The sequence below is a fragment of the Xenopus laevis genome, chromosome 9_10L (genome assembly GCF_017654675.1).
Source record: "Xenopus laevis strain J_2021 chromosome 9_10L, Xenopus_laevis_v10.1, whole genome shotgun sequence".
NCBI lineage: Eukaryota > Metazoa > Chordata > Amphibia > Anura > Pipidae > Xenopus > Xenopus laevis.
The window spans coordinates 46,472,729-46,498,513 of NC_054387.1; the positions used below are offsets into that span (position 1 = coordinate 46,472,729).

The window sequence follows — 25,785 nt, forward strand, 5'->3', positions numbered from 1 at the left end:
ACCTAATGTCAATTTTTTTTAACTCTCATCCTACATTCCCTCACTCCCCATCCACTATTCCTTAGCTCTCATCCTGCTTTGCCTCACTCCCCATCCGCCATTGCCCATCCCCAGTTCTCACCCTCCATCCCTTAATTCTCACCCTCCATCCCTTAGTTCTCACCCTCTGTCCCTCAGCTCTCTGCAAACTCATACTTAACCTACATATCTTATTGCTGCATTCATTCCTTCTCACCCTACCTCCCACTGCTCTTCATACTCTTATTCAACTCTGATACACTATGTACCCAAGCATTATGTTCAGCTACACTGAGAGCACTACAGTTGCACCCCTACATAACTTTTTTTTTTTTAGCTCTGGCCACAAGTTATACTGAACCGTCAGCCACAGGGAGTAACACAGCATGTATTGGCTTGCCTTCTGCTCATGTGCTGAGTCCTCTGCTGGCTTTCCCATTACATGCACCCAGCTTCTCCTTTTCTGTTACTGAGGAACCTAGGACCTGCTCACCTCTCTACTCACAGGCTTCATTGTGCCTGCTACTCATGTACACTGTTGGTGTTTTGGCCCTAATATGATTTGCTGCTACTTGCTCAATTTTTGCGGCCTCACCTAACCTTGATCATTGTTTACCAATCCTCCCAATTGAATGTAAGAATCTATACAGCCCTGAAAGCCAGGTGCTTGCATGAGTTTATTCAGCCCTGTAGGCCATTTGAATGCATGAGTCTATACAGTCCTGAAGGCTGGTCGCTTGCATGAGTCTTTACAGTTGAAGGCCAATTGAATGCATACGTTTATACAGCCCGGAAGGCCGGTCGATTGCATGAGTCTATACAGTCCTGTAGGCCATTTGAATGCAGGAGTGGCTAGGTGCCTATTCCTGACACATTAATTTGAGGTGACCATCCTGCGATAAACGGAATCAGCAGTGGCGTAACTAGATATTACTGGGTCCCACAGCAAATTATTTTTCAGGCCCCCAAAATGTATATAAGTTGACTTGTTTCTCCAATATTTATTGAAATTGTATATGAATTAGGGCCTCGTGGGGCCCCTATACCTCCTGGGCCCCCCTGCAGCCGCAGGGTCTGCTTCCTCTATAGTTACGCCCCTGGGAATCAGCCCTGTAGGCCAATTGAATGCATGAGTTTATACAGCCTTGAAGGCCAGTCGCTTGTAGTCTATACAGCCCTGTAGTTCAGCAAGAGTTCAGTCAGCACTCATACCTTCCAAATCGTTTCAAACTGATGCACGTTCCACAGTTTCCACCTTAATCATTACTTTTCGTCATGGACAGCACCATTCACAGGAACGTTTTCTTTAAAACACCTTTAATAAGACATGGGCACCGACCCAGAAAAACACAGCCCTGTAGGCCAATTGAATGCATGAGTCTATACAGTCCTGAAGGCCGGTCACTTGCATGAGTCTTTACAGTTGAAGGCCAATTGAATGCACATGTATATACAGCCCGGAAGGCCGGTCGATTTGCACGAGTCTATACAGTCCTGTAGGCCATTTGAATGCATGAGTTTATACAGCCCTGTAGGCCAATTGAATGCATGAGTTTATATAGCCCTGTAGGCCAATTGAATGCATGAGTTTATACAGCCCTGAAGGCCGGTTGCTTGTATGAGTCTATACAGCCCTGTAGGTCAATTGAATGCATGAGTCTATATAGTCCTGATGGCTGGTTGATTGCATGAGTCTATACAGCCCTATAGGCCAATTTAATGCATGAATTTATACAGCCCTGAAGGCTGGTTGCTCACACGAGTCTATACAGCCCTGAAGGCTGGTCACTTGCAAGATTCGCTTCATCCCTGAAGGACGATCATTTGCATGACTCTATACATCCCTGAAGGCCACCTCAATGATAGTTTTAACTGGTGCACACAGTCACATTTCAACTGTTACACAATGCCGCCCCCTGCAAATCACTTAGTAATTTATGGTCAAGCAAGTACAGGAGAGCTGCTAGCTGAAACTCCCTGCACAGCCATATATCATGAACACTGACACATCCATAACATATCCAACGAACACAAATGCTAAGTCCCTGCTAAATCCATGCTAAGATACAGGAGCCCACCCTCCAGTCATTGGTACACCTCCATCTATCACACCTAGCTTATAGAGTTCTGCGGAACAAGTCAGAACTTTTGCAACTAAAAAATATTAATCATAATCCTAGCCACCCAAGCTACCGCATTATACTCCCTGCTAAATTAGCATATAAATTAGATATGCAAATAGAATTTTAGCATTGCTTCCCCCCCCCCCAGAAAGTCTGTCTCCTTGTATCTGGGTGCTCAGGCTTAGGATGTCCACAATGCTAGTCCCAGAAACAGCTGTGTCCCTTAGCCTGAAATAGCGGGCAGCATCCCACGTCCTTGGCTATAGACACAACAGAACACGGCCTAGAGGCACTAATAGCATATGGCATCCTATCCTCCTTGTTATAGAGGTAACTTACCTGTCTGAGAGGCAGGGACAGCAGACAGTATCCCACACCCCTGGTCATAAAGGGAGTTTGTCCTTAAAAAACAGCAATAGCATAAGTATTTCATGGCCATAGTCGCAGGGGCAACAAGGTAAGTCCTGCAGGGATAGCAGGCAGTTTCCTACAACAATGTTGTTATGGAAGTAACAGTCCCTGTTCTAGACACAAGAATAGCAGGCGATATGTTTCATCCTACGTCCATTGCTATAGAGGTACCCATATAAATCTCTGAGGAAGATATATCAGTATGCCTAGAACTAGCAGCATGTCCTACGTGTAGGCATAGTTGTGTAGCCCACCAGCAGAGATAGCCATATGTCTTTATGTTTGTTAATAAATGGCATATCCTGTGTGTATCCTATTTGTGTATGTCTAGAGAGCAGCTAGGAATAGTTGTTGTACTGCAGAGAACAGGTGGACCTGCTTCTGAAGGATGACACGCAAGCTACCACTATGCAATTATATGGACAATGAACATGTGTTTCCTGATGATTAGACTGTCTTACAATTAGAAATACATCTTATAGTTAGCTGACGTGCGTAACTTATGCCATAGGAAGCAATTGTACCTAAATGAAATGTTTTTGGTTTACTGCAGTCAGAGACAGATGTGGGCAGCAGACTTAAGGATATGTTTTAGCTAGACGCATAGGTGCATGGGCAATATGCATACAGTAGTTGCACTGCAGTGAGAGCTGGATAACCCTGGGCAGTAACCATGTGTATGTGTCCATTACTGTTAGTGCCAAGGTGGTTATGTGAATAATGTGGTACAGCAGTTATAGCTTATGTGATGTGTATACAAACAAGAATAAAGGCCCATGAAGTCCCATGAGTTGCTGCAAAGCTCCCACGGGGCAGCCATAGAGTCCAGAAAGAAAAAGGCTAAGGAAAAGTGGGAAAGACCACACATCATTACAAATTCACTGTTTATCTTCTGTTTCCACCTGTAACATAGTTGCTTGCACATCAAAACTGAAGCCCCCCAATAATATTTGCACCGTACATTACAATTAATGTCAGTCTGCCTGAATAGATCTCCAATACCTGAGGTTTTCTAAGGAGCCACAGGTCAGTCACACAGTTCTAGGTCAGATCTTATTGCCATTAAGAGAATTTATAGTCAGTAAATGTCTCGCTCTGGCCTGATCACACCTCAGACTCCCAGCTGATTCTCCTGCAGGGGTCAGCCGGGTTAGAATTCCCAATGATTTCACTCCTAAATGTTCCTGAGAGGGAGCTGGTGGGGTACCTAGAGCTTGCCATCTTTGAGCAGCATGCAGTCCTTCCAAGAGAGGCCACATTAAGGAGGGAACCAGAGTCTCTATATGTCATTGCAGAGGGCACTGCCAGTGTGGAAACTGCTCCTCTCAAGGGGGCATCTGGGTGCAGGGAGGGATACAGAGCAGGATCAATTCTGTGGCATTCCCCACTGTGGCAAAAAGTGCAGAGGTGGGAGGAACGTGGAAGAGAATAGTGTAGAGGTCTTACACACCTTGGGTGCATCCCACAGTCTTCAGCTAGGAGGGTCTCACGGGGTAGTACTGGACTTCTGACTACTTGTCTTGGAGCAGGAGACTGGTACCAAGCCCTAGGGTACTGGGCTCCCCCTGTGCAAGAAGGGTGTGGCAACCTCTGTGGTGATTCCTGTCTTCTCTTTGGGAGTGGGGAAGTGATACATGGGTTACTGCAGTGAACAGCAGTGCTCACACCACCATTTTGGGAAATGGAAGATACTGGATGAAGATCCTGCAGAGGCAGGGAATTTATCTCAGGAGGTTGCAGGTCTCCATCAGGCAACATGGGATAAGAAGGATGAAATGACCGTGGGGATTGGGTAAGGATAGGTACAGTCAATGTGGGGCCTACATCCCCTACCACTGGAGTTGTGGCCATGTGATGAGGGGATGCAATAGCTTGCGGCCCCTGAAGTGAGAATGCGGCTTGCAGGCTCTCGCTGCGCTGTTTCCATGTACGTAAGGCCTGGGATGCATTCTCCAGTGATCCTCCAACCCCTGAAGAAGAGACAAGGTCCCTGGCTGTCTGTAAGACCCTCAGAACGTTCACCGGAACTGGAGTCCCTGTCACATCAGGGTCTGGGAATTGAGAATCCTGCAACGGGCTCTCAACACCCCGAAAACAGCTGTAAATACCCTGTAAGTTAAACAAAAAGAGAAGGTGGATCACACTCACAGCTACATTTACTCAATCTACTGTACTAAAGAGAGGAAGATGCACCTGGCAGAATATATGTTGTCATCTAATTGAGTGTAAATGGTCTGCATAAAATCTAACTGTATCCTATCATATACAGTGACAGTGGCCATACACTATGATCTGCCTAATTATACACTATGGGACACTTTATCTCCCCAGCAACACGGCTGAAGGGAAAAACAGATGTTTCACTCCCTGTTCTCTTACCCGGCTTATACCCAGCAGCCCCTTCTCTCCACAAGAACTGGGCATACAGTGTCTCATCCTCCAATACACGAGATGCTCCCAGGAGAAGACCAGCAAACTCAGCCCCATGGCCACCAGCAGCATGTAGAAAACACCAGCCATGTTATCGATATCCAACTTGCTACTTACTGCTTCGTTCTTCTCATTCTGACAGATGCCTGATAGCCATACTGTTTCCAGCCTCTGGGTGTCCCCTGCAGAAGCAAGCAGCCAATTACTAAAGAGCACACATCTGGGCTAAAATTGCTAGCTAAAAGCCCACAACCACATTTCCAAAGACCAATCAAGGAGCAGGTTATTAGACTATATTAGCCAATTACTGTACAGAGTTTCTTAGTTGACAGTTTAGACTTTTTGGTTGAAATAATTAGGTGGAGCTCACCATCCCCAAGGAACTGCAGTAAGGCCAAATCAATGGGTCGCTTCCAGCGTGAGTTCTTCTGTAAAGCAATGCCATAACCAGTGGTGGCAAAAACTTTCCCACTTCCGATGGTAACCAACTTGCACCCCTCGTCCTTCCCGGCCATGTAATTCAGTACGGCTGCATCATAGATAAAGGCATCCAATTTCCTGTTGGGGGTAACAGAACTGAGCATAGGCAGAGGCACAATGGAACTAGGCTTATGGTGGCCATAGACTTAAAGATCCGCTCGTTTGGCGACATCGCCAAACGAGCGGATCTTTCCCCGATATGCCACTAAACTGCGTGGCTATATCGGGGGTAATTCGAGCGTTCAGCCGTATGGCCGAACGATCGAATTACGATGCGCCAAGCGGCTCCGACGGATCGGTCGGGTAAAAATCCAACCTTCCCGATCGATATCGTGGCCAGATATCGATCGGGAAGACCCATCGGAAGCCTCCATACACGGGCAGATAAGCTGTCAAATCGGTCCAAACGACCGATATCGGCAGCTTTATCTGCCCGTGTATGGCCACCTTTACTCCAAGAGAAGGAAAGCTGGCTATGTGGGGGAACAGAATTGCATGCCATATCGGAAGCTTATTGACCAGTATGTGATGCCAAAATGATGGCTTGGGCGGTTTTTAAAATCCCATTGATGAGGACAACATTAGGATGCATTCCTCACTTTGACAGGTTGCATGGGCACCTATTGTTATCTGATCTTTGACCTGGGACCAAACTACTAAATCAGCCCTATAAAGAGCCTTATTTTCAGTATAAGCACTCAAGAGCATATACCTAGGGCAGTTGTCCCCAACCAGTGGGTCATGAGCAACATGATGCTCACCAATCCCTTGGATGCTGCTCCCAGTGGCTTCAAAGCAGGTGTTTATTTTTGAATTTCTGTATTAGAGACAAGTTTAATTTGCATAAATACTAGGTTTATGGCCAAACAGAGCCTCCTGTAGGCTGCCAGTACACAAAGGAAAAACCAGAGCACTATTTAGCACTCCAGGAACTTTTTTTCATGTTTGTGTTGCTCCCCAACTCTTTTTACATTTCAATGTGGCTCACGGGGACCCCTGACCTAGAGTAACAACTTGGGTGGCTTTACTTGCACAACAGTAGAAGTGCCACAGGGCTGAACAACCCTAATCAGTTTTTTTTAGCCCAGGACCCCAGCATCACAAAAGAAAGCACAATAGAAATGGCAGTGTCTTGTTTTCTGAGAAGTCCTTATAAGGGAGAGTAATATGAGCAAGGCTGGACACATCAGCACCCATATGCTCTTTATAGAGTTCTTTATATTGCGCATGTTGTCAGATTACGCTCGGCTTAATGTACAGGACCTTCTGAGCGCAATGTCAGGCCACAATATATATCAGAGCTTTGCCAGCCTGTCGTAAAACAGACCCCTATTGATTTTAGTCAGTCAACCGAGACTTTGTTAAATAAATGGAACTGTAAAAACCCTGTTGCTAATAACCAGTGAGCAGGGTCCTGTTCCAATAAACCAATCAGAATAAACTCAATGTCCTGAGCATTTATAAAGGAGAGTTCTGCTCAGATGAATGAATGCGTGAGCAGCAGGTTCTGCTGGGGTCACTGATCAGAGGGGATTTGTCCTGCCCCCAATTACAGAGCTGGGTCTATGTAGTCTTTTTATGGAAATTGAACAAGAAAGGATGCAGCTCTCAAACAATCTGTCTGTATAATATCTTACTATACAGTGTAACCCTTTGGGTGTTGCTGAATAGTGATAATACGCACCCTGCTTTTAGACTGGTGAGGGCATCCTCCACAGAGCGTTGGTTGTAGCGCACCATGTAGCTGTGCATGTCAGGGTAGTTAGTGCGGATGTTCCTCTCCGTGCTGCCATTGGGCACAGTCCCAAATCGGAATGGGGGATACTGTTCTTGGGGCTTCTGGAACTATTTGAATAGACAAGTTGGACTTGGTCAATTTCTAGCACAGTTTGTATCAGAAAGCCTCCTTTTATCTAGTCAAGTGGGTGGGTGGGTTCACTCTCATAGGTGCCAAATTGCACCAGTGCTGGTGCCCATGTTTGAGGCCCAGTTATATATATATATATATATATATATATATATATATATATATATATATATATATATATATATATATATATATATATATATATATATATATTATATATATATATATATATATATATATATATATATATATATATATATATATAGGCCCCAAAGAGGGCAGAAACATTGGATGCACAAAGTGATGGATCAATAAACTTTGAGACACATGAATTTTGAGTGCAGGTCCTTCTATATGCAATATACAATTTCCATTGACTGAGCACCCATATATGAATTTTCAAGTAAGAGTGCGGGTACTTTGTGGATATATATATATATATATATATATATATATATATATATATATATATATATATGAAGCTCTTGAGCTGACTTGGGTCACAAAAATCCCTTGGAGGGCCAAGCCCAGCCAAAGAGCCTCCAGTCCTTAGTAAAAGAGATAGTATGATTGATAAAGCCTGAATTGGCACAGTGCCCCTTGTTGCTCCATCTGTTTAACCCTCACTCATTAGCTGATGCCCTATATCTGACCTCTGCTTGCTGCTAACCAATACAACTAGCCTTAAACCCCCAATATGTGCAGTACTGGATTTTAGTTATTGCCTCATTCCCCGCATCACTTTACTGCCATCAGACGACCATGCCATCTCCTACTTCCCCCCACATGCAAATAACTGTATCAGCGCTCACGATCCAGCAGTTACAGCCGGCATCAAAGCAATCTGTGCAGGCCTGACAATTAACAACATGTGTTAATGAGAGCTTAATCACAAACATAATGAGGGCCGTCTGGGGCTCCCTCCCCCTCCTTTGTGGGAGTTTACAACCTGTCCTTCTTCTCTCCTTCTTATTGTCTCTCCTTTTTTTCTAGATTCGGTTTCTCCTCTCTTGGCACTGATATCTTATTTCCATCATCTCCGGCATGCGGTTTTATTTGTCTTCTCCTGTTCCCTCCCTCCTGTCCCATGTTTTTCACTTCCCGTATCTCTTCTTCTCTCTATCCCCCACCCCCCAAATCTCTTCATTCTCCTTCTGCATCTCTCCCCCTTCCTTCTTTCTTTAGGTTATATATAAGACACTTGTAGAGGAGGCAACAAGCCAGCGCTCTCCGGCTGTTTCTCAACTAGGGGGAAAATGCACAGAAGACCTCATCATTAAAGAAAAAAAAGGCCAAGTAAACATTGCAGTGCCATGACTGTCTTACACTTTATTTCCCTGCTGTGGATAAAACCAGAGCATCTGTGAAGCAACAGTGAGCCAATATTACTCAGTTGCAGATAACCTTCAATATTCACCTTTTAAAAATTGACCTTTTTAAGCTGCCTATAAACCATGAGATCTATTCCTTAGGTAAGATCACTAAACAAGCAGGTCTCTGCCCATCCACATGCTGGACCATATTGGGCTGATCCAATCATTGGCCTGGTGGGCAATAATTGGATCATACAATGGGCCTAAAGAACTGGTTAAGGACCACATCAAAGTGTCAGTTTGGTCCTTATCTCATGGGATTTTCAAACCTGCTTCATAGATATCAGCTGATTTTTGCCCAGATATGTATTGGGCATGCCCTATGGGCCGGTTAACTGCTGACTCTGAGTCGGCAGCTTTTATTGGCCTGATTGTGGCTAGCTTGAAACAAGCACAATCTTCATTTTAGGGATGCATTGAACCCTTAAAACCACATGACTTTTCATTACACAAACAAGACAAGCTAGAAACATGGTTCTCCTTCACCTTTCCTGGCACTAATTTACATATGTAAATTAGAGTTTGGTTCAGTATTCGGACAAATCTTTCACAAAAGATTCGGGATTCTGCCGAATCCCAAAATAGTGGATTTGTTGCATCCGTACTTATTTTTGTAACAAACTGCCCCCAGCCCAAATCCAGCACAGTGATACCAACACTTCAACATGGCCCTGGGAGAGCTGTTTCTGTTCGTCACCAGGGGCCGAAGGCGGAGCAGTTCTTTAACAGGCCAGAGTACTTACTACATTTGGAATGGCACCACCAGTAGCCAAGGTTAATGGAAGGAAGCATCACTTCTCCTCTCTCCAGATCATGATGGTACCATTGGGCTGGGGGTGGCACTTTTTTTAATAAAACAAGATCTTGCCTCTACTTTCCAAGTATTGCTGCCGCATTACTATCGATTTCCATAAGAACGTAACATTATCACTGCCTGTGAAACAAGATGCCTGGAATTGCTATGTATGCCAGTCCCCTCTATAGTAATGTAGTATGGAAATAAACTACACAGATTAGTAAATTCTATATTTATTTTATATAGTGAATGTATCAATAACGACTAGAAATATTGCATTATTCATCATCAAAAGTATGGGCTGAATGAATATATAAACTCAGCTCATTAATCTGGTTAATGTCTTGCTATAATTATAAATAAGAGATTATTTCAGAGGAACCGCACAAATGAGTCTCTCATTAGCCGAATCATATCTCTGCCAAGGCTGCAAGAGTAATGGGCACAGAATGTTTTGTGTTTAATGCTCACCATACTCAAAGCAAAGAGGACTGGGTACTAATCTACATGCCTTGGGATAGGTACTCACAGGTGATCGGTCACTGCAACAGTTTCTGCAGTGTTGTAGTGACCAAAGATATTTAATGAGTGTACACAGAGCAGCATGCTTGCAAGGTAGTTTGTGTGTGCAGAACAGCATTTTTACAAGATAGTGTGCACAGAGTGGCATGCATGCAATACAGTAATAGACCAAAGAGTATGAAACTCACCTTTCTGTCACTTAGACCAGACACAGTATCAATATACTGCTCCTGAATCATGAAAGCTGCCAGATTGGCTGTGTAACTGGCCAAGAAGATGACAGCGAAGAAAGCCCAGACCAGTACCATGATCTTACTAGTAGTGCCACGTGGATTCTGGATGGGAACTGAATTATTAAACACTAGGGCCCAGAGCAGCCACAAGGACTTCCCGATGGTAAAACTAGGCCCTCCTAACCCTGAAGAGACACAAAAACAAATGTTACTCTATGTCTCCAAGGTCTCCTTGATATTTGTCATCTGACCCTCTTCCACCAGACCCTCCTGTGATCCCACCAGTTCCTTCTCCGTTTCACACTGGCTTCTCATTGGCACAGACTTGCTTCTTGACCTTTATATCTCCCTTTATATCTCCCTCATATCAGATCCTTCTTATGATCTTTCCTGACACCTGCCTCCCATGTGCCCCTTGTCTCACATTTCTGCTTTATAGCACCCTTTATTTACACCAGTTCCCTCCCCTTGTCTTCCCTTACATTTACTCCCCAAGGGCACCTCCTCCTATACCTGTGCTTTATAGTCATCTTCATTTAAACCAGTTCTCTGTCCTGATCTTGCCTCATACACTCACAACAGTTCCTATTCTCACTGATTCTTCATCCATGACTATGTTCCCACTGGTGCATCATCTTCACTTCACCAACCCCTTTGCCACAGCCTTAGACATTTCTACAGCCTCATATCTCACCCCATCACCTTCCATTTTTGACCAGTTCATATATTTCCTTACTGTCTCCTAATAGCCCCTTACGTTTGCCATTGCTTAGGTCTTGGTCATATCCCATTGGGCTGAAATACTCAAAGATGAAGACTGTAACGGCAACAACAGAGAGACACATGACGAACATCATCATCCAGACGGCGGGACTGTATGGCTCTTGAAAACACAATGGAGACAATAAGTAGCTCAGCATTCAACCTTCATTGCAAGATCACAAAACACTGCAAGTTATTTACTAATACAGCACCTATGTAGGCCCATGTGACAAAAAAACATCACTTTCTCCCATATAACATATGTTTGGAGGCCACAGACAGTGGTCTGTGCCATCATAGGTTAAGGTTAATCAATCATAAGAGATTCAACAAGGCTATACCATAAATATCACTCTGGGTGTAAGGAATCCACTTTGGCTGGTATATTTTGCTATTTTAAAGATTACAACATTTTGAGGTCATCATTAATATAGTACCAGTGAGGAAAAGTTAGTCAAAATGGACAAGTGAGCTTACCCAGGAAGGCAGAAGGAGACACTGTACCATTACTGCGTGACACTAGGACACTAATTCCGGTTTCCACAAAGGGAACTGAGAAATCTACTATCTCAGATCGTTCCTCGTTTATAGTGAGAGACCCAATAGCGAGATGAGCACGACGATAATACACCTGAAGAGGGTGGCAGATGATTAAAAGTGGTATAAATTTTCCATAACACCGATCAACATCACGGATTCTTAAAACATCTTAAAGTACTGTTCAATAAAACTTCTCCAGCTCTCCAGAGCCGGCGACCAACTTAATGATTTGATTATCTTCAAATTGTGCCTGTTACCTGACCCTATTTTTTCCAGCATGAAAGCAGACCTGACAAATGATGGTGTTTGTTGCACTAACTATGGACCACTCTACTAATGGATACCCGATTGCAGTATAATATCGGCGAGCCAAAGCTGCCCTGCATTTCCCTATGTATATGACTGTGCTATGGTATATGAGTGATTCTCATTGGAGCACCTTTATGCATCTTTAATTAAGTTTGACCACATACTTTGGAGAACTGGGGAGTGAAATGGGACAATGCTAAAAAGAATGAAGAGAAATAATTTACTTTTCAAGAAGTTAGGAATAAAGAAAGGGTGGAGAAAGTGGATGTGACTACAAGTTTCTCTCTGCCCTCACCTCTCCAATCATTCCATTCCACACGCCACGTACAAGCTTCCCATGCTTCCCATTAGTCACCAGGTAAAGGTCATACGAGAACTTCACAGTGCGGGCCAGCTTCTTCAGGATGTCAATGCAAAAGCCTTTGCAGCATAGCTTTGTGTACGGCTCCCCAGAACTGCTAGGGAAGGCAAGAATCATGGGAGATATGGAATGTACCACAGAGAGGGCTTTAAGATTGAGATTTGGACATGGAACAAAGTCAAAAGTCACATGCCCATTTTGTGTTCTATATGAGCTCTTACCTCAGGGTCAGGTTGCTCTGCTTGCGGCATGGCACTGTGTTTCGGATACAGTCTCCCGTAGCTGGGTCTGTACTCTCAACAATGACAAATGGCCTCTCCTCAAGTGTGGCCACTGTCAGGTGACGAGAGTCTGTCACAAGCTGGTTATCAGCTCCGTAACGTGGCCATACTGGATACTTCATCCGAATGATGCCGCTGTCAAATTGGCCCACCTAGGGATAAAGTACAAGGCTTTCTAGCAACTAAAGAGATAAACAACACATGACAGACATGGAGACCCCGCTCAGTTATATTGGATCACAAAACCTTACCTCTTCCCAAACACGGTGGGGAGTCAGTGTTATCACCAACATGGAAGGATCCAGTAAATATCCCTGAGAATTGAAAGACAGCTCTCTGTCCCTCCATGTTGTGTTCATCATATGCCTGTGCAGAGGAGGGGGTTAGGGGAGAGACAGAAATGAAAATATGGTCATAACAGAAGCAGCTGCAACAAATAAATATGGCAACCCCTTTTCCAAGAAGACACAAAATGCAGCCTTTGTGCCAAAAGATGAAAAGATTGTGCATTGTCCCAATAAGGTGACCCCCGTGCCCTCTGACCTGTACAGGGTGTCGTTTCCGTGCAGTTGTGGTGGCATTAGGCAACTTCCCCTCGGATGAGGCAGTTCTCCATGTTTTTGCAGGTAGTTCTTGGCTCCTGCAGCAATCACTGCTATCCCATCCTGTACCTTCCTTCTCAGGCTTCTCCTCCAGCCATCAGTCACCACACTTACCAATCCTACAGGGAAAAATGGGGCAGGGCGGTCTGGAGACCCAATGGTAAAGCTTGGGACAATCCATATATGACTAGGTCCCAGGAGCCCAGCTTCCCCAGCTGCAATAAACATCTCTTCTGCCTCCTCTCTTGAGCAGAAGAGCAACAAAACTGGAGCAGAAACTTGCCGAAGCACTCTCTGAATCCCTTTGGGGCCAGCACCTGGCTCCACTGTAAGTTCATCCTGTGGTCCCCAGCCAGGCTGCAGAGCTTCACAAAGAGCCCGTACAGCACTGAGGAAGAGCCGGTGCCCAGGATAGTGACTGGTGATCACAGAAAAAGGTCCAAGATCATATTCCTCTAGCACCTTGAGAATAACAGTCAACTGCTGCTCTACAGAAGCTGCAATCTGCAGGAACGAGGAGCTGGGTTCCTGGAAAAAGGGACAAAAAGAGAACCCCCTATAATGATGGTCCAGTTATGTTATACACAGGACTACTGCTAAACTGGTTTAAAAGTGAACATAAAGGAGCCTGTTCATGTTCTAGAAAATCTCTTTCTGCATCTTGATGGTTACTTTTCCTATTGTAGTAGTGTGATAATAGCCTCTCGAAAGGGACTGTGGCTGTGGGATAGCAGGTATAGTAGGGAGAGATTGTGCCTATAGTAACAGTGGGATAATAGTCTCTGGGAAGGGACTGTGACTGTGGGATAGCAGGTATAGTGGGAGAGATGGTGCCTATAGTAACAGTGGGGAGAATAGTCTCTGGGAAGGGACTGTGACTGTGGGATAGCAGGTATAGTAGGGAGAGATTGTGCCTATAGTAACAGTGGGATAATAGTCTCTGGGAAGGGACTGTGACTGTGGGATAGCAGGTATAGTAGGGAGAGATGGTACTTATAGTAACAGTGGATAATAGTCTCTGGGAAGGGAGTGTGGCTGTGGGATAGCAGGTATAGTAGGGAGAGATGGTGTCTATAGTAACAGTGAGATAATAGTCTCTGAGAAGGGACTGTGGCTGTGGGATAGCAGGTATAGTAGGGAGAGATGGTGTCTATAGTAGCAGTGGGATAATAGTCTCTGGGAAGGGACTGTGACTGTGGGATAGCAGGTATAGTAGGTAGAGATGGTGCCTATGGTAACAGTGGGATAATAGTCTCTGGGAAGGGACTGTGACTGTGGGATAGCAGGTATAGTAGGGAGAGATGGTGTCTATAGTAACAGTGTTATAATAGTCCCTGGGAAGGGACTGTGGCTGTGGGATAGCAGGTATAGTAGGGAGAGATGGTGCCTATAGTAACAGTGGGATAATAGTCTCTGGGAAGGGACTGTGACTGTGGGATAGCAGGTATAGTAGGGAGAGATTGTGCCTATAGTAACAGTGGGATAATAGTCTCTGGGAAGGGACTGTGACTGTGGGATAGCAGGTATAGTAGGGAGAGATGGTACTTATAGTAACAGTGGATAATAGTCTCTGGGAAGGGAGTGTGGCTGTGGGATAGCAGGTATAGTAGGGAGAGATGGTGTCTATAGTAACAGTGAGATAATAGTCTCTGAGAAGGGACTGTGGCTGTGGGATAGCAGGTATAGTAGGGAGAGATGGTGTCTATAGTAGCAGTGGGATAATAGTCTCTGGGAAGGGACTGTGACTGTGGGATAGCAGGTATAGTAGGGAGAGATGGTGCCTATAGTAACAGTGGGATAATAGTCTCTGGGAAGGGACTGTGACTGTGGGATAGCAGGTATAGTAGGGAGAGATGGTACTTATAGTAACAGTGGGATAATAGTCTCTGGGAAGGGACTGTGGGATAGCAGGTATAGTAGGGAGAGATGGTACTTATAGTAACAGTGGATAATAGTCTCTGGGAAGGGAGTGTGGCTGTGGGATAGCAGGTATAGTAGGGAGAGATGGTGTCTATAGTAACTGTGAGATAATAGTCTCTGAGAAGGGACTGTGGCTGTGGGATAGCAGGTATAGTAGGGAGAGATGGTGTCTATAGTAACAGTGGGATAATAGTCTCTGGGAAGGGACTGTGACTGTGGGATAGCAGTACAGTAGGGTGAGATGGTGCCTATAGTAAAAGTGGGATCTATAGTAGAAGGAACTGTGGTTGTGGGATAGCAAGTTTATACAGTACAGTATGAAGGTATAGTTTAATGCATACACAGGACACAGATACATATACGGTATCTATAGTGGCAAAGTACAAATGTTCTGTACACATATTAGGGCTCATATCTTTATGAAGATTCTCATGTATCCAGGTCATGATATACAGTTTCTAGTAGATTAAGTAATTAAGTCAAATGCAACTTGAGTTGTTTTTTTCCCCCTTGAAAACGTTTCACCTTCTTCAGTTCAACTGAAGTGATAGGGAATTCCCCAGCATTTAAAACCTTGAGGGCTCGTGGGGGTTCAAGCACTAAGCTCATATATAGTGACAGATATAGAGAAACATTAATAGAAGTAAATGGTAGGGAATTCCCTGTCATTTAAATCCTTAGGGTTAATAGAATCACCATAATCCAATCACCACGATGCCATGAGGCAGCTGTTAATTATCCGAATTATATGACTGTAGGTGAGAATGAAATCTCCATAAACCAATCATCACGGTGCCATGACAATGACTGGGGCAGGTGTTAATTGCTCGACTTACATGACTGGAGGGTGTGAACTGTTGTGCAACTGCCAGGGTATAGATGCTAGGATGGCACTGCAAGTGACAGCTATGCCTGACACACCAAGGGCACAGAGGAACAAATGAATATGTCAATGAATCAGTTCAAGCCCCAAAATATTTTGGCAGGGACCCCTTTAACTCATAACAAGGTTAAAGATTTGAAAAAGCATTGGATTAGTGCTAAGCCTCCCATCCTATCTCAATCTGTCATAGTGGCACAGATCTGATCCCCATTGCAAGCGGTGGTGTATCATTGAGCTCTGTGGTTTATACAAATGGCCTGTAGATGTCACTGTGCTCAGACATACTGTGCATACGTCCTGAACAGCTTAAAAGTAAAAGTTACTGTTGTGTAATAGCTGCATGACTTTGCTAATAAAGCACTGTTATACTCTACTCATCCTCGGCTACCCAAAACATAACAAATGGCGACAAGGATGGCTCTTCTACCTCTGCAGCAACCTGCACCTTTTCTCCCAAATCCTGGTGAGCCTACCATACCTTTTACTGCTTGGATTGGTATGTTTGAAAATTACATTATTGCTGCTGACCAAGGGGAGATTTCTGCTGCTAAACAATGTGCTTTACTTATTCACTGCCTGGGAGCAGAGGGACAGCATATATTCTATACATTACCATTACCTGATGAGACTTATGAAACTGCACTTACTGCTATAAAGAACTTTTTTATGCCAAGAGTAAATGTGGTTGCTGAAAGATATAAATACCGCCAACGTGGACAACGTAATGGCGAATCCACAGAACAATTTGTAGCACCGTTTAGCAAAAGCTAAACGGTGCCGCAACTGCACAAAAGTAGGACATTTTGCTAAGATCTGCCGTAGTTCTGCTAAAGATGTTCATGAAGTCACTACTACAAATGTCACAGTATTAAGTGTGGATAAAGCTGGTACATTTATCCCAGACAAGTTTATATGCACTGTCAGTGTCAGTACTGCTTCTGCTGACAAGGGACACTCCATTAACCTGATGCTTGATACAGGTTCAGCTGTTTCTATACTACCAAAGGATATTTTCTTGAAATACTTTGCAAAAGATCCCCTTGTTGCACCTGCTCTGAAACTGGTCAGCTACTTTAAGGATCCAATCCCTGTGCTTGGTTGCTTGCCAGCGACTGTACAATTTGAATCAAATACTGCAATGTGACTTTGACGTTGTGAATAAGGTTACTGCTATACTTGGAAGGGGTCTCTTTGCTGCATTAAACCTACAATTAGTTGATGGTCTCATTACTACAGCACCAGTGCCCTGCCACACAGCCAGTGTCTAGAATTTCACCACAAAGCAACACTTCACTGGGCTGTGCAAAGAACTTTGTACACAAAGTTAAGTTGAGACCAGATGTAAAACCAGCACGCCAGAAATTGAGGTGATTGCCCTACTCTCACAGGAACTAAAGAAATTGGTAGAGCAAGATGTGATTGAAAAATCAGAATCCTCTGAATGGGTTTCACCAATTGTTGTAACAATGAAGTAAACTGGGGGTATTCGATTGTGTTTTGATCTCCATGAACCTAATAAAGAAGTTGTTATGGATAATCATCCCTTAAATTCACAAAGGTGAGTGTAGTCAAGTTTCAGACCCCTTGCCCTTGCGCAAGAGTAGGGGCAGCGCATGCGCATCTGTACTTTGAGGCAAAAGTGGGCGAACTATTGAGCGCAACCGGAAGCTACTAAGCGTAACCGGAAGTGACGTTACGGAAGTGACGTTACGGAAGTGACGCAAACGTGCGTTTCTACACGAGCGGTAATGGATACCTATTTAAACTGATTTTGGACGCGCACTCGCCACTTATGCCCCTGAAGAAGCCGTGGTACACGGCAAAACGCGTAGGGCGGGTGGCATAGGTGGACAGTGGGCGAATAGCTCCCACTTGTTCCCCACGTAGCTAGGTAGAATTTGGGCTGGGGAATGATTGGAAGGGAGGTGTTGGGAATGGCTACAAATATATGGCTATTACTTTAATTACTACTGTGGTCAGGCGTGAATTTACAACGCTGACTACAATAATTGTCCACTGATTCACCCTATGCTTGGCTTTTAATTGTGTGTTGCTTTAGGGACAGGGTCCCGGACTTCCATATACTTACAATGGAGTCTCATATGGCATTGTTTTTGTGGGTGCGTGTGTTTTTAACTTACTTTTATTAAAAGTTATGTTTTAAAATACTTTTTCTTCTATATACCTTTTGGCACGATTCATCTGAACTGGTTAGCTTGGAGATAACAGGGTTATAAAAATTTCACAATCATCCCTTGCCACACATAGAGGAAATATTTTCAGAACTCCGAGGAGCAAAATTCTTTTCTACTGTGGATCTTCAGAGTGCTTATCATCAATTATTACTGCATGAGGAAAGCAGAGACCTCACTGCATTTATCACCCATGATTTCGGTTTCAAGCGTGTACTTTATGGACTGGCTTCCACACCGAGTTGTTTTCAAAGACTGATGTCTTCTATACTCCATGTCATACCTGGTGTAGAATGCTACTTGGATGATACAATTGTCTACGCTCCAACTATGGATCTTCTTGACAAGTACCTATAAAAGGTTCTGAAATGCATCGATTCTGCAGGACTGAAACTGAACCTTTCCAAATGCCACTTCAGACAAACTCAGCTGTCATTTTTGGGTCATATAATCTCACAAGATGGATTACTGCGTGACCCTGACCATGTCAACGCTGTTACACAAGCACCTCCTCCATATGACTTCCAGACCTTACGAGCTTTCTTAGGTCTTACTTCATGGTATTCTAAGTTTATTCCCAACTATGCTTCAGTTGTGGAGCCACTTAGAGCACTACTACGCAGAACTTTAAGTCTGATGTGGTCAGAGTCTGCTCAACATAGCTTTGAAATAGTGAAACAGCTAATTGTGAACAGTCCAGCGCTAGCTTTATTTGATCCTGCACTACCCACTATGGTTACTACAGATGCTTCAGACTGTGCAGTTCTCACACGTACCATGCTGATCATACAGAGAAAACTGTTGCATTTGCATCCAGAACACTTACAGAGACAGAGCGTAAGTATTCCACTGTTGAAAAAGAAGCTCTAGCATGTGTTTGGGCAACAGAAAAATGGAGAACCTATCTATGGGGTAGAGAATGTACCTTATGCACTGATCATAGCCCTTTAACTACACTGCTTATAACAAAAGGGACTAGGAAGAGCTGGAATGCGTATAGCTAGATGGTCATCAAGGCTACTGAATTTCAACTACAAAATGCAATACAAACCAGGTTTGAAAAAATGTTACTGCTGATTGTTTGTCATGTTTACCTTTACTTGCAGCTTCTGATACACTGGATGAGGACATAGAAGTTGTAGCACTGACTGATTTACTATCATCTACAGTTAAAGCTGCTGATTTTAAGCAAGCTTGCCTCACATGTAGGGATGTAGCGAACGTCGGAAAAAATGTTCGCGAACATATTCGCGAACTTGCGTCAAAAATGCGAACGGTTCGCGAACGTCGCGAACCCCATAGACTTCAATGGGAAGGCGAATTTTAAAAGCTAGAAAAGACATTTCTGGCCAGAAAAATGATTTTAAAGTTGTTTAAAGGGTGCAACGACCTGGACAGTGGCATGCCAGAGGGGGATCAAGGGCAAAAATGTATCTGAAAAATACATTGTTGACACAGCGCTGCGTTTTGTGCTGTAAAGGGCAGAAATCACACTACGTCACTCAGGTGATGTTTCTGGACACGGAATGTGAAAAAGCTCACACAGCTAGGTGGCACTTGGCTAAAGACTGGGCAAACAATGCCTGCAAGGGCAATGTATACAGTAGTGGATACGGAATATATTATTGCTGCTGTAAAAACATCACTCAGGTGATGTTTACGGACACGGAATTATTATTGTTATTTAGACAGAATGTGAAAAAGCTCACACAGCTAGGTGGCACTTGCATACCTCCCAACTGTCCCTCTTTTGACCACTCAACCCCCTGTCCCTCTTTTGTACTGGAAAGTCCCTCTTTTCTCTGCACTGAACAGCCAGAAAAAAACCAGTTTCTAACTTAATTGGCTTTTGGCAGAGAGCTCAGAACAGCAAATAAGGTGCAAATAAGATACTTTGTAACAATTTTGACTCTGGTTGGTGCTGGTAGTGGTGAACTACTAGGAGGAGCAGCACACCAGTCCCACTCCCCAACACAGCTAGACTAATAGCACTGGGCTCTTATAGTAGCAAAGTAAAAAAACAAAAAAGAAAATAAAAGCAGTCCTTACAAGGACTATTGGGTTACAGGCAGCAGTCAGCAGATGAGATCAGCAGCAGTGCCCACAGCAGCTACATACAGAGCACTGCAGTAGAAGGTAGATTACTAGCCAGCAAAGCTACCTAACCTAAAATGTCCCTCAAATCCCTGCAGAGTTCTGTCCCTACAATACAGAGCAGTATCAAGTAGATTACTAGCCAGCAAAGTTACTATCAACTGTCCCTCAAATCACTAACAGCTCTCTCCCTACACTAGCTCTTCCAAGCACACACAGGCAGAATGAAAAAACGCTGCAGGGCTTCAGTTTATATATGGAAGGGGAGTGGTCCAGGGGGTGTGGGGGTGGTCCAGGAGGGAGAGCTTCCTGATTGGCTGCCATGTATCTGCTGGTCTGGGGTGAGAGGTCAAAAATAAGCGCCAGCTAAGGCGAACAGTCCGCGACATCCCTACTCACATGTCCAATTCAAGTACAATTACAGGGCATCTTACAAAGCAACTGGCCAAAGGCTGAGAAGAAACTCAGTCCTGATCTTCAACCTTACTACAGGATTAGACACGAACTGTCCTTAGTAGATGGCTATATTGTCCTTGGAGCTCATTGTTTACTGGTACCAGAGACCTTGTGAGAAAAGCTCATACAACTTGCACATGAGAGTCATCAAGGAATTGTACGTACAAAATAAAGACTACGAGAACTATACTGGTGGCCAGCAATGGATGCTGATGTGGTAACTGCCATTCATTCTTGTGTTACTTGTCAGAATTATGACAAAACAGCTATCACACATACACCACCACTTCAGCCAGTACCATTCCCTGATTCAGCATTGGAAAAACTTGCTATTGATATTGTTGGTCCTTTTACAGATGCTCCTATAGACTGTAGAGTTGCTATAATATTGATAGACTTACAGTAAATGGCCTGAAATTGCATTTGTTTCTCATATAACATCAGCTACAGTAATAACATTTCTGTCTACAGTCTTCAGCAGAGAAGGTAATCCAAAGGAGTTAATATCAGACAACGGACCAAAGTTTGTCTCATATGAGTTTGAATTCTTTATGAGAGAGAGGAATATCGTGCATCGGAAATCTTCAGTGTATTACCCACAAGCAAATGGAGAAATCGAATGATTCAACAGAAGTTTGAAAGAAGCACTACAGACAGCAAATCTTACTGGGAAATCTTGGAAAGTATTTACAACAGAGTTCCCACATAACTACAGAGCAACGTGCCATGCAACAACCCAATCACCTCCTGCTGAATTATTACATGGCAGACAGATGCGCACTAAGTTACATGTTGCAGATATCAAACTTCCACAAAATACTGTACCTATAAAATCATCTACTGCTGACATTGTGAAACATCAACAAGTCAAATGCAAGATTTATACTGACAGAAAACGTGGTGCAAGAGAAGTGCACTTTCAGCCTGGATCTTTAGTCAGTTAGTTTCAGGAATACTGAAACAAGGACAATCTAAGTTTACTACACTACTTGAATTGAGACGCCAGTGAGGACCATACACATGGACTGTCTGATGGACGCATATGGAATGCAAGTCGTCTTGCTCCTGTTAGATATGACTTTGGAGAAGCTCCATTTGATGAAGGACATTTTCCTACTCCTGATGTCAACTGCAATAGGCCTGAAGAAAGTGAACCTATAAGGCGTACTGGGAGAATCAGAAAACTACCTGCATGGACCAAGGACTATGTGATGTGATGGGTGCATAATATTGCTTTAATGTGTATACTGTTTTATTATTGCTGTTTATTACATTTGCCCAAATGCTTTCCTACTATAGGGGGAATATATGGTGTTTATACAAATGGGCTGTAGCTGTCACTGTGCTCAGACATACTGTGCATACTTTCTGAACAGTTTAAAAGTGAAAGTTACTGTTGTGTAATACCTGCATGACTCTGCTAATAAAGCACTGTTATACTCTACTCATCCTCGGCTACCCAAAAAATAACACAGTTAGCGCTGGTCAAGCTACCCACAAAACTGAGGCCCAGGCTTTGGGGCCTAGCCAATGTGGCTAAAAGTACAAGACCAAGGTCTTCTTTTGTTGGGACCCCAACACGGGGGAAAACCGTAGAGACAGTGAGATGGATGTGGAGAAGTTAGTGGCTGAGACCAGGAGGCAGGAGCAGAAAAATGCAGCAGCTCATGCTCAGGAGGTAGAAGCCCGCAGAGGTGCATACCTCCCAACATTTGAAAAATAGAAAGTGGGAAGCGGCAACATTTTTTTTGACCACATCCATTATGGCCACACCCCCTTAATACCACATCCATTTTACAAAATTTGGCAGGCTATGGAAAGTTTGAATACATTTCTGAGGGGTTTTAGGGTCAGGTTTTATGTGTTATTACAATTTAGCCAATGCCAATTTAGCCAATGAAGGGGATTGCCCTTTAAGCTGCAAGTTTCATTTCTCCCAAGGGACCTGCTTATTTTAAATAGTTACAAATGTATCTTTGCTTTTCTTAAATTGTTACAAATGTATCTAAATGCAGCTGCTTCATATTCTGGGCCTCTTATTTATTGAAATACAAGAAGGCAGGAAGAGTAATGAAAGGGAGCTGGAGCAGGAGGATATGAAGGTTCAACTGGCTTCAAAGAAAAGAACTAAGGAAGGGGCTGAGCAGCTAATCAGTAAGAAGGGTATAAGGAAAACTGCAAACTGCTCCCAGACTCTGGCCAGAAACTCAGTGAGTGATGATGATGATGATGAACAGCAACTGCAGTTAGGGCCCCAAGTTAAGCGATATGGTGATGCAGTTGATTCTTCAACTAAGGTAGAAAAGGCAAATCTATGACAAATATTCATGATGGCATCGTCTCCAATTAGGTTTTTAACATCAAATGTGTGTAGTGTTAAAACTTGGCGAGCTGAGGTGGTTTTTCCTAAAGGAAACCCGTCTTACTACTCGGAACCGAGAAAGGCAAAGGCTGACTGGCGGCATGGACCTTCATTCTGATCCATTGCGGAGGAGCCATGTGGAGGAGTGGCAATATTATTTAGAGGTGGCCTCAATATAAGTCTCCTTGAGATTCAGGTTGGGCATTGTTTGTTGTTGGACATGACTATAAATGCCAGACAATTTTGTCTTATAAATGTTTATGGGCTGCACTCTATTTCAGGCAGGAAGGCTCTGCTAGCTGAAATCAGGCCCTATTTACACACATTGCTCTCTGGCATTCTGGCTGGCGATTTCAACCAAGTCCTTAGGGTAATGTACTGTGAGATTCGGGGAGATTTAGTCGCCCGGCGACTAATCGCTTCTTTTTTGGGGTGACTAATCCCCATTAATGTCCAGGTGTGACCTTACCATTAGACCAGAAGATGAGTCAGGAATATTTGGTAGATAAGAAAGCCTTTTCTTTAAACAAGCAAGCTGGTTTCGATGATGTTGCCACCTGGGAAGGTCGGAGAGCGATTCATACTTACAGGTGTGGGGGAAGGAGTAGCTGCCTGGATATGGCTTTTGTCCAGATGGGTGAGGATTTTGCCAATGTTAGGGAAGTCCGGAATGAGTACACAGACCATTAAACCTTTTCCTTTACATTGGGGACTTTGTCTTCTCCAGAGAAGGGCAAGGGTCTTAGCACAGATTCCCTGAAGGGTAAGTCAATTCAGCAGTTTTTTGAGGCACTTCTTCAGCACCAGTTTAGGAGAGTTATGACTCTGTGTCATTGTAGTGGGAGGATGTTAAACAATCATTATGGGCTTTCTTCCAAAATCTATCTGTACGTATCAGGTAACAGGTATAAGAAGTACCTGCCTCACATAAAGAAGTTGCTGTCCTCTATATCAGATGGAGTGAAGGGAACAAACATTGGCCAGCTGAAGGCCCAGATCAAAAAATGTCAGTTCAGCCGCTACAAATCTCTTGTGCAGGAGGGACTACTGTTGTTTTCACTCAATCGGTTCCATTATTGAGACAATGTTGGGCGAAATTGTGTATTACCTCTGGCTGGAGACTAGGTACGTGGCGGTAGTGTGAAGGAAGTCCAGGTGCGTTGTTGTCATCTCCCTCTGCATCTTGATTTGGGGCTGAAGTTTTTAAGGAAGTGGGAAGTCTGAATTGGAGAATTGGGTTCTGTCCTGGGAAAGCAAATCTATCACAGGATCTTGGGAACCTATTCCCTCTCCCCTTAACCTTGAGAGATTGTATGGAGGAAATTCTTTCTTAGAGCCTCTGGTGGCTCAATGACAGAAGGGTGCCCCTCAAATATTTTGATCTCAACTGGCTTACTCTTCAGGGAAGTCTTTTTGTTCAGGGCAGTCTGAGCTACTTAAACATCGCTGATAGGCAGTGCCATGGGACTTGTCATGTACACTCTCACTGTGCCCCTACTTACACCAGCCAGATGCCAGTCAACCACTAGTTAATCAATGCTACCAGGGTAGTTTACCGGCTAACCGCCAGACCCCCTCCTAAAGTCCCTGTCCCTGGCAGTGAAATGGTCCTGCTCTATACCAAATACTCCAGCACACACATGTTAACTATTGTAAGCACACACACTCTCTGCTTACAGTTATAGGTTAATTAGCATTTCAATGCTAGCTGCTATGTACAAACCTGCAAACAGGTTAGCTATAGTTCCACACATACACAATTACCTAACAGTTTATGGCAAATCAGACAGGATGGGTTTAGAGCACATAGAAAAACTTATTAAGTTTTATATTTAATTTCCTAAAAAGTGGGCAGTGCATATATATATATAAGTAACCCCTGTTTTGGGTACATATGCAATAGCATTTATTATACTTATATATATATACTTTTAAAGCCTTTAGAGTGCTCCCACAACCCCCCTGTTTTGATATATATATATATATATATATATATATATATATATATATATATATATATATATATATATATATATATTACAGGTGACAGAATTGGTATAATAGTAAAAGACATACAATTCAAATACATACAGTTATAATATAAATAGGATTACCCTATACTTTACTAAGCAGTCAGTGGTCTTGCGTTCATTGATGTAAAGGCGAATAGTGACCATGCCCCCAGCAGTACTGGAACCTCTACAGCAGGATCCTGAGAGTTTCTCCCAGAATTTATGCTGAGTTGGGGGAACATCCCCTTATTACTTTGTATTAAGTCTGGGGGGGGTAGCATAGGGTTAATTCATTCATTTATGATTTGTCAGTTAGACTGACCTCTGTCCTGTGTCTGCTGTAGTAATATAAGTATAATATTGTTATTCCCCATACCAATCTGTTTCGTTTGATATCAAACATGATATCTATCACATGAACACATACCAAGCAATACATTCTACTACTAAACCCATTGTGGAAGGCCTGCGCCATGGACACCAATGGAAAGAACTATTTGTGTACATCAAGGATATGATGGCTGCATAATTGTATGTAATACTGTTTGGCCATACTTGCATATTTCTTGAGGAATACACAATTTATTTCATGGTTCAGTGGAGTCTTGGTGTCTGTGGGAAACAGAGTTTGCAGGTGGCCATAGACGTTACAATTACGATCTTTCCTGCAAAAATTGTTTCCTGGAAAGATTTATCATCTCAATACACATGTGTAGAGCTGAATCATTAGGTAAACAGGGAGATACAATAGAATTCTA

General features: G+C 43.5%; 1 protein-coding gene across 2 annotated transcripts in view; it reads right to left on the reverse strand.

Annotated features, from left to right (window-relative positions):
- Positions 1-1,339: 1,339 nt before the first annotated feature.
- Positions 1,340-25,785, reverse strand: part of grin2c.L (glutamate receptor, ionotropic, N-methyl D-aspartate 2C L homeolog) — a 34,887-nt gene continuing 10,441 nt past the window's right edge. Inside the window, exons 4-14 of one of the 2 annotated variants that reach the window (XM_041576557.1) lie at positions 13,050-13,636; positions 12,758-12,872; positions 12,447-12,658; positions 12,160-12,319; positions 11,493-11,646; positions 11,011-11,136; positions 10,209-10,438; positions 7,147-7,307; positions 5,353-5,540; positions 4,932-5,164; positions 1,340-4,661 (exon numbers count right to left, since the gene is read on the reverse strand). In XM_041576557.1, coding sequence (XP_041432491.1) covers positions 3,657-4,661; positions 4,932-5,164; positions 5,353-5,540; positions 7,147-7,307; positions 10,209-10,438; positions 11,011-11,136; positions 11,493-11,646; positions 12,160-12,319; positions 12,447-12,658; positions 12,758-12,872; positions 13,050-13,636 — 3,171 coding nt within the window. In that variant the 3' untranslated portion in view covers positions 1,340-3,656. Of the gene's footprint in view, positions 4,662-4,931; positions 5,165-5,352; positions 5,541-7,146; positions 7,308-10,208; positions 10,439-11,010; positions 11,137-11,492; positions 11,647-12,159; positions 12,323-12,446; positions 12,659-12,757; positions 12,873-13,049; positions 13,637-25,785 lie in introns of both variants that reach the window. The other variant, XM_018235312.2, reaches the window with a different exon arrangement.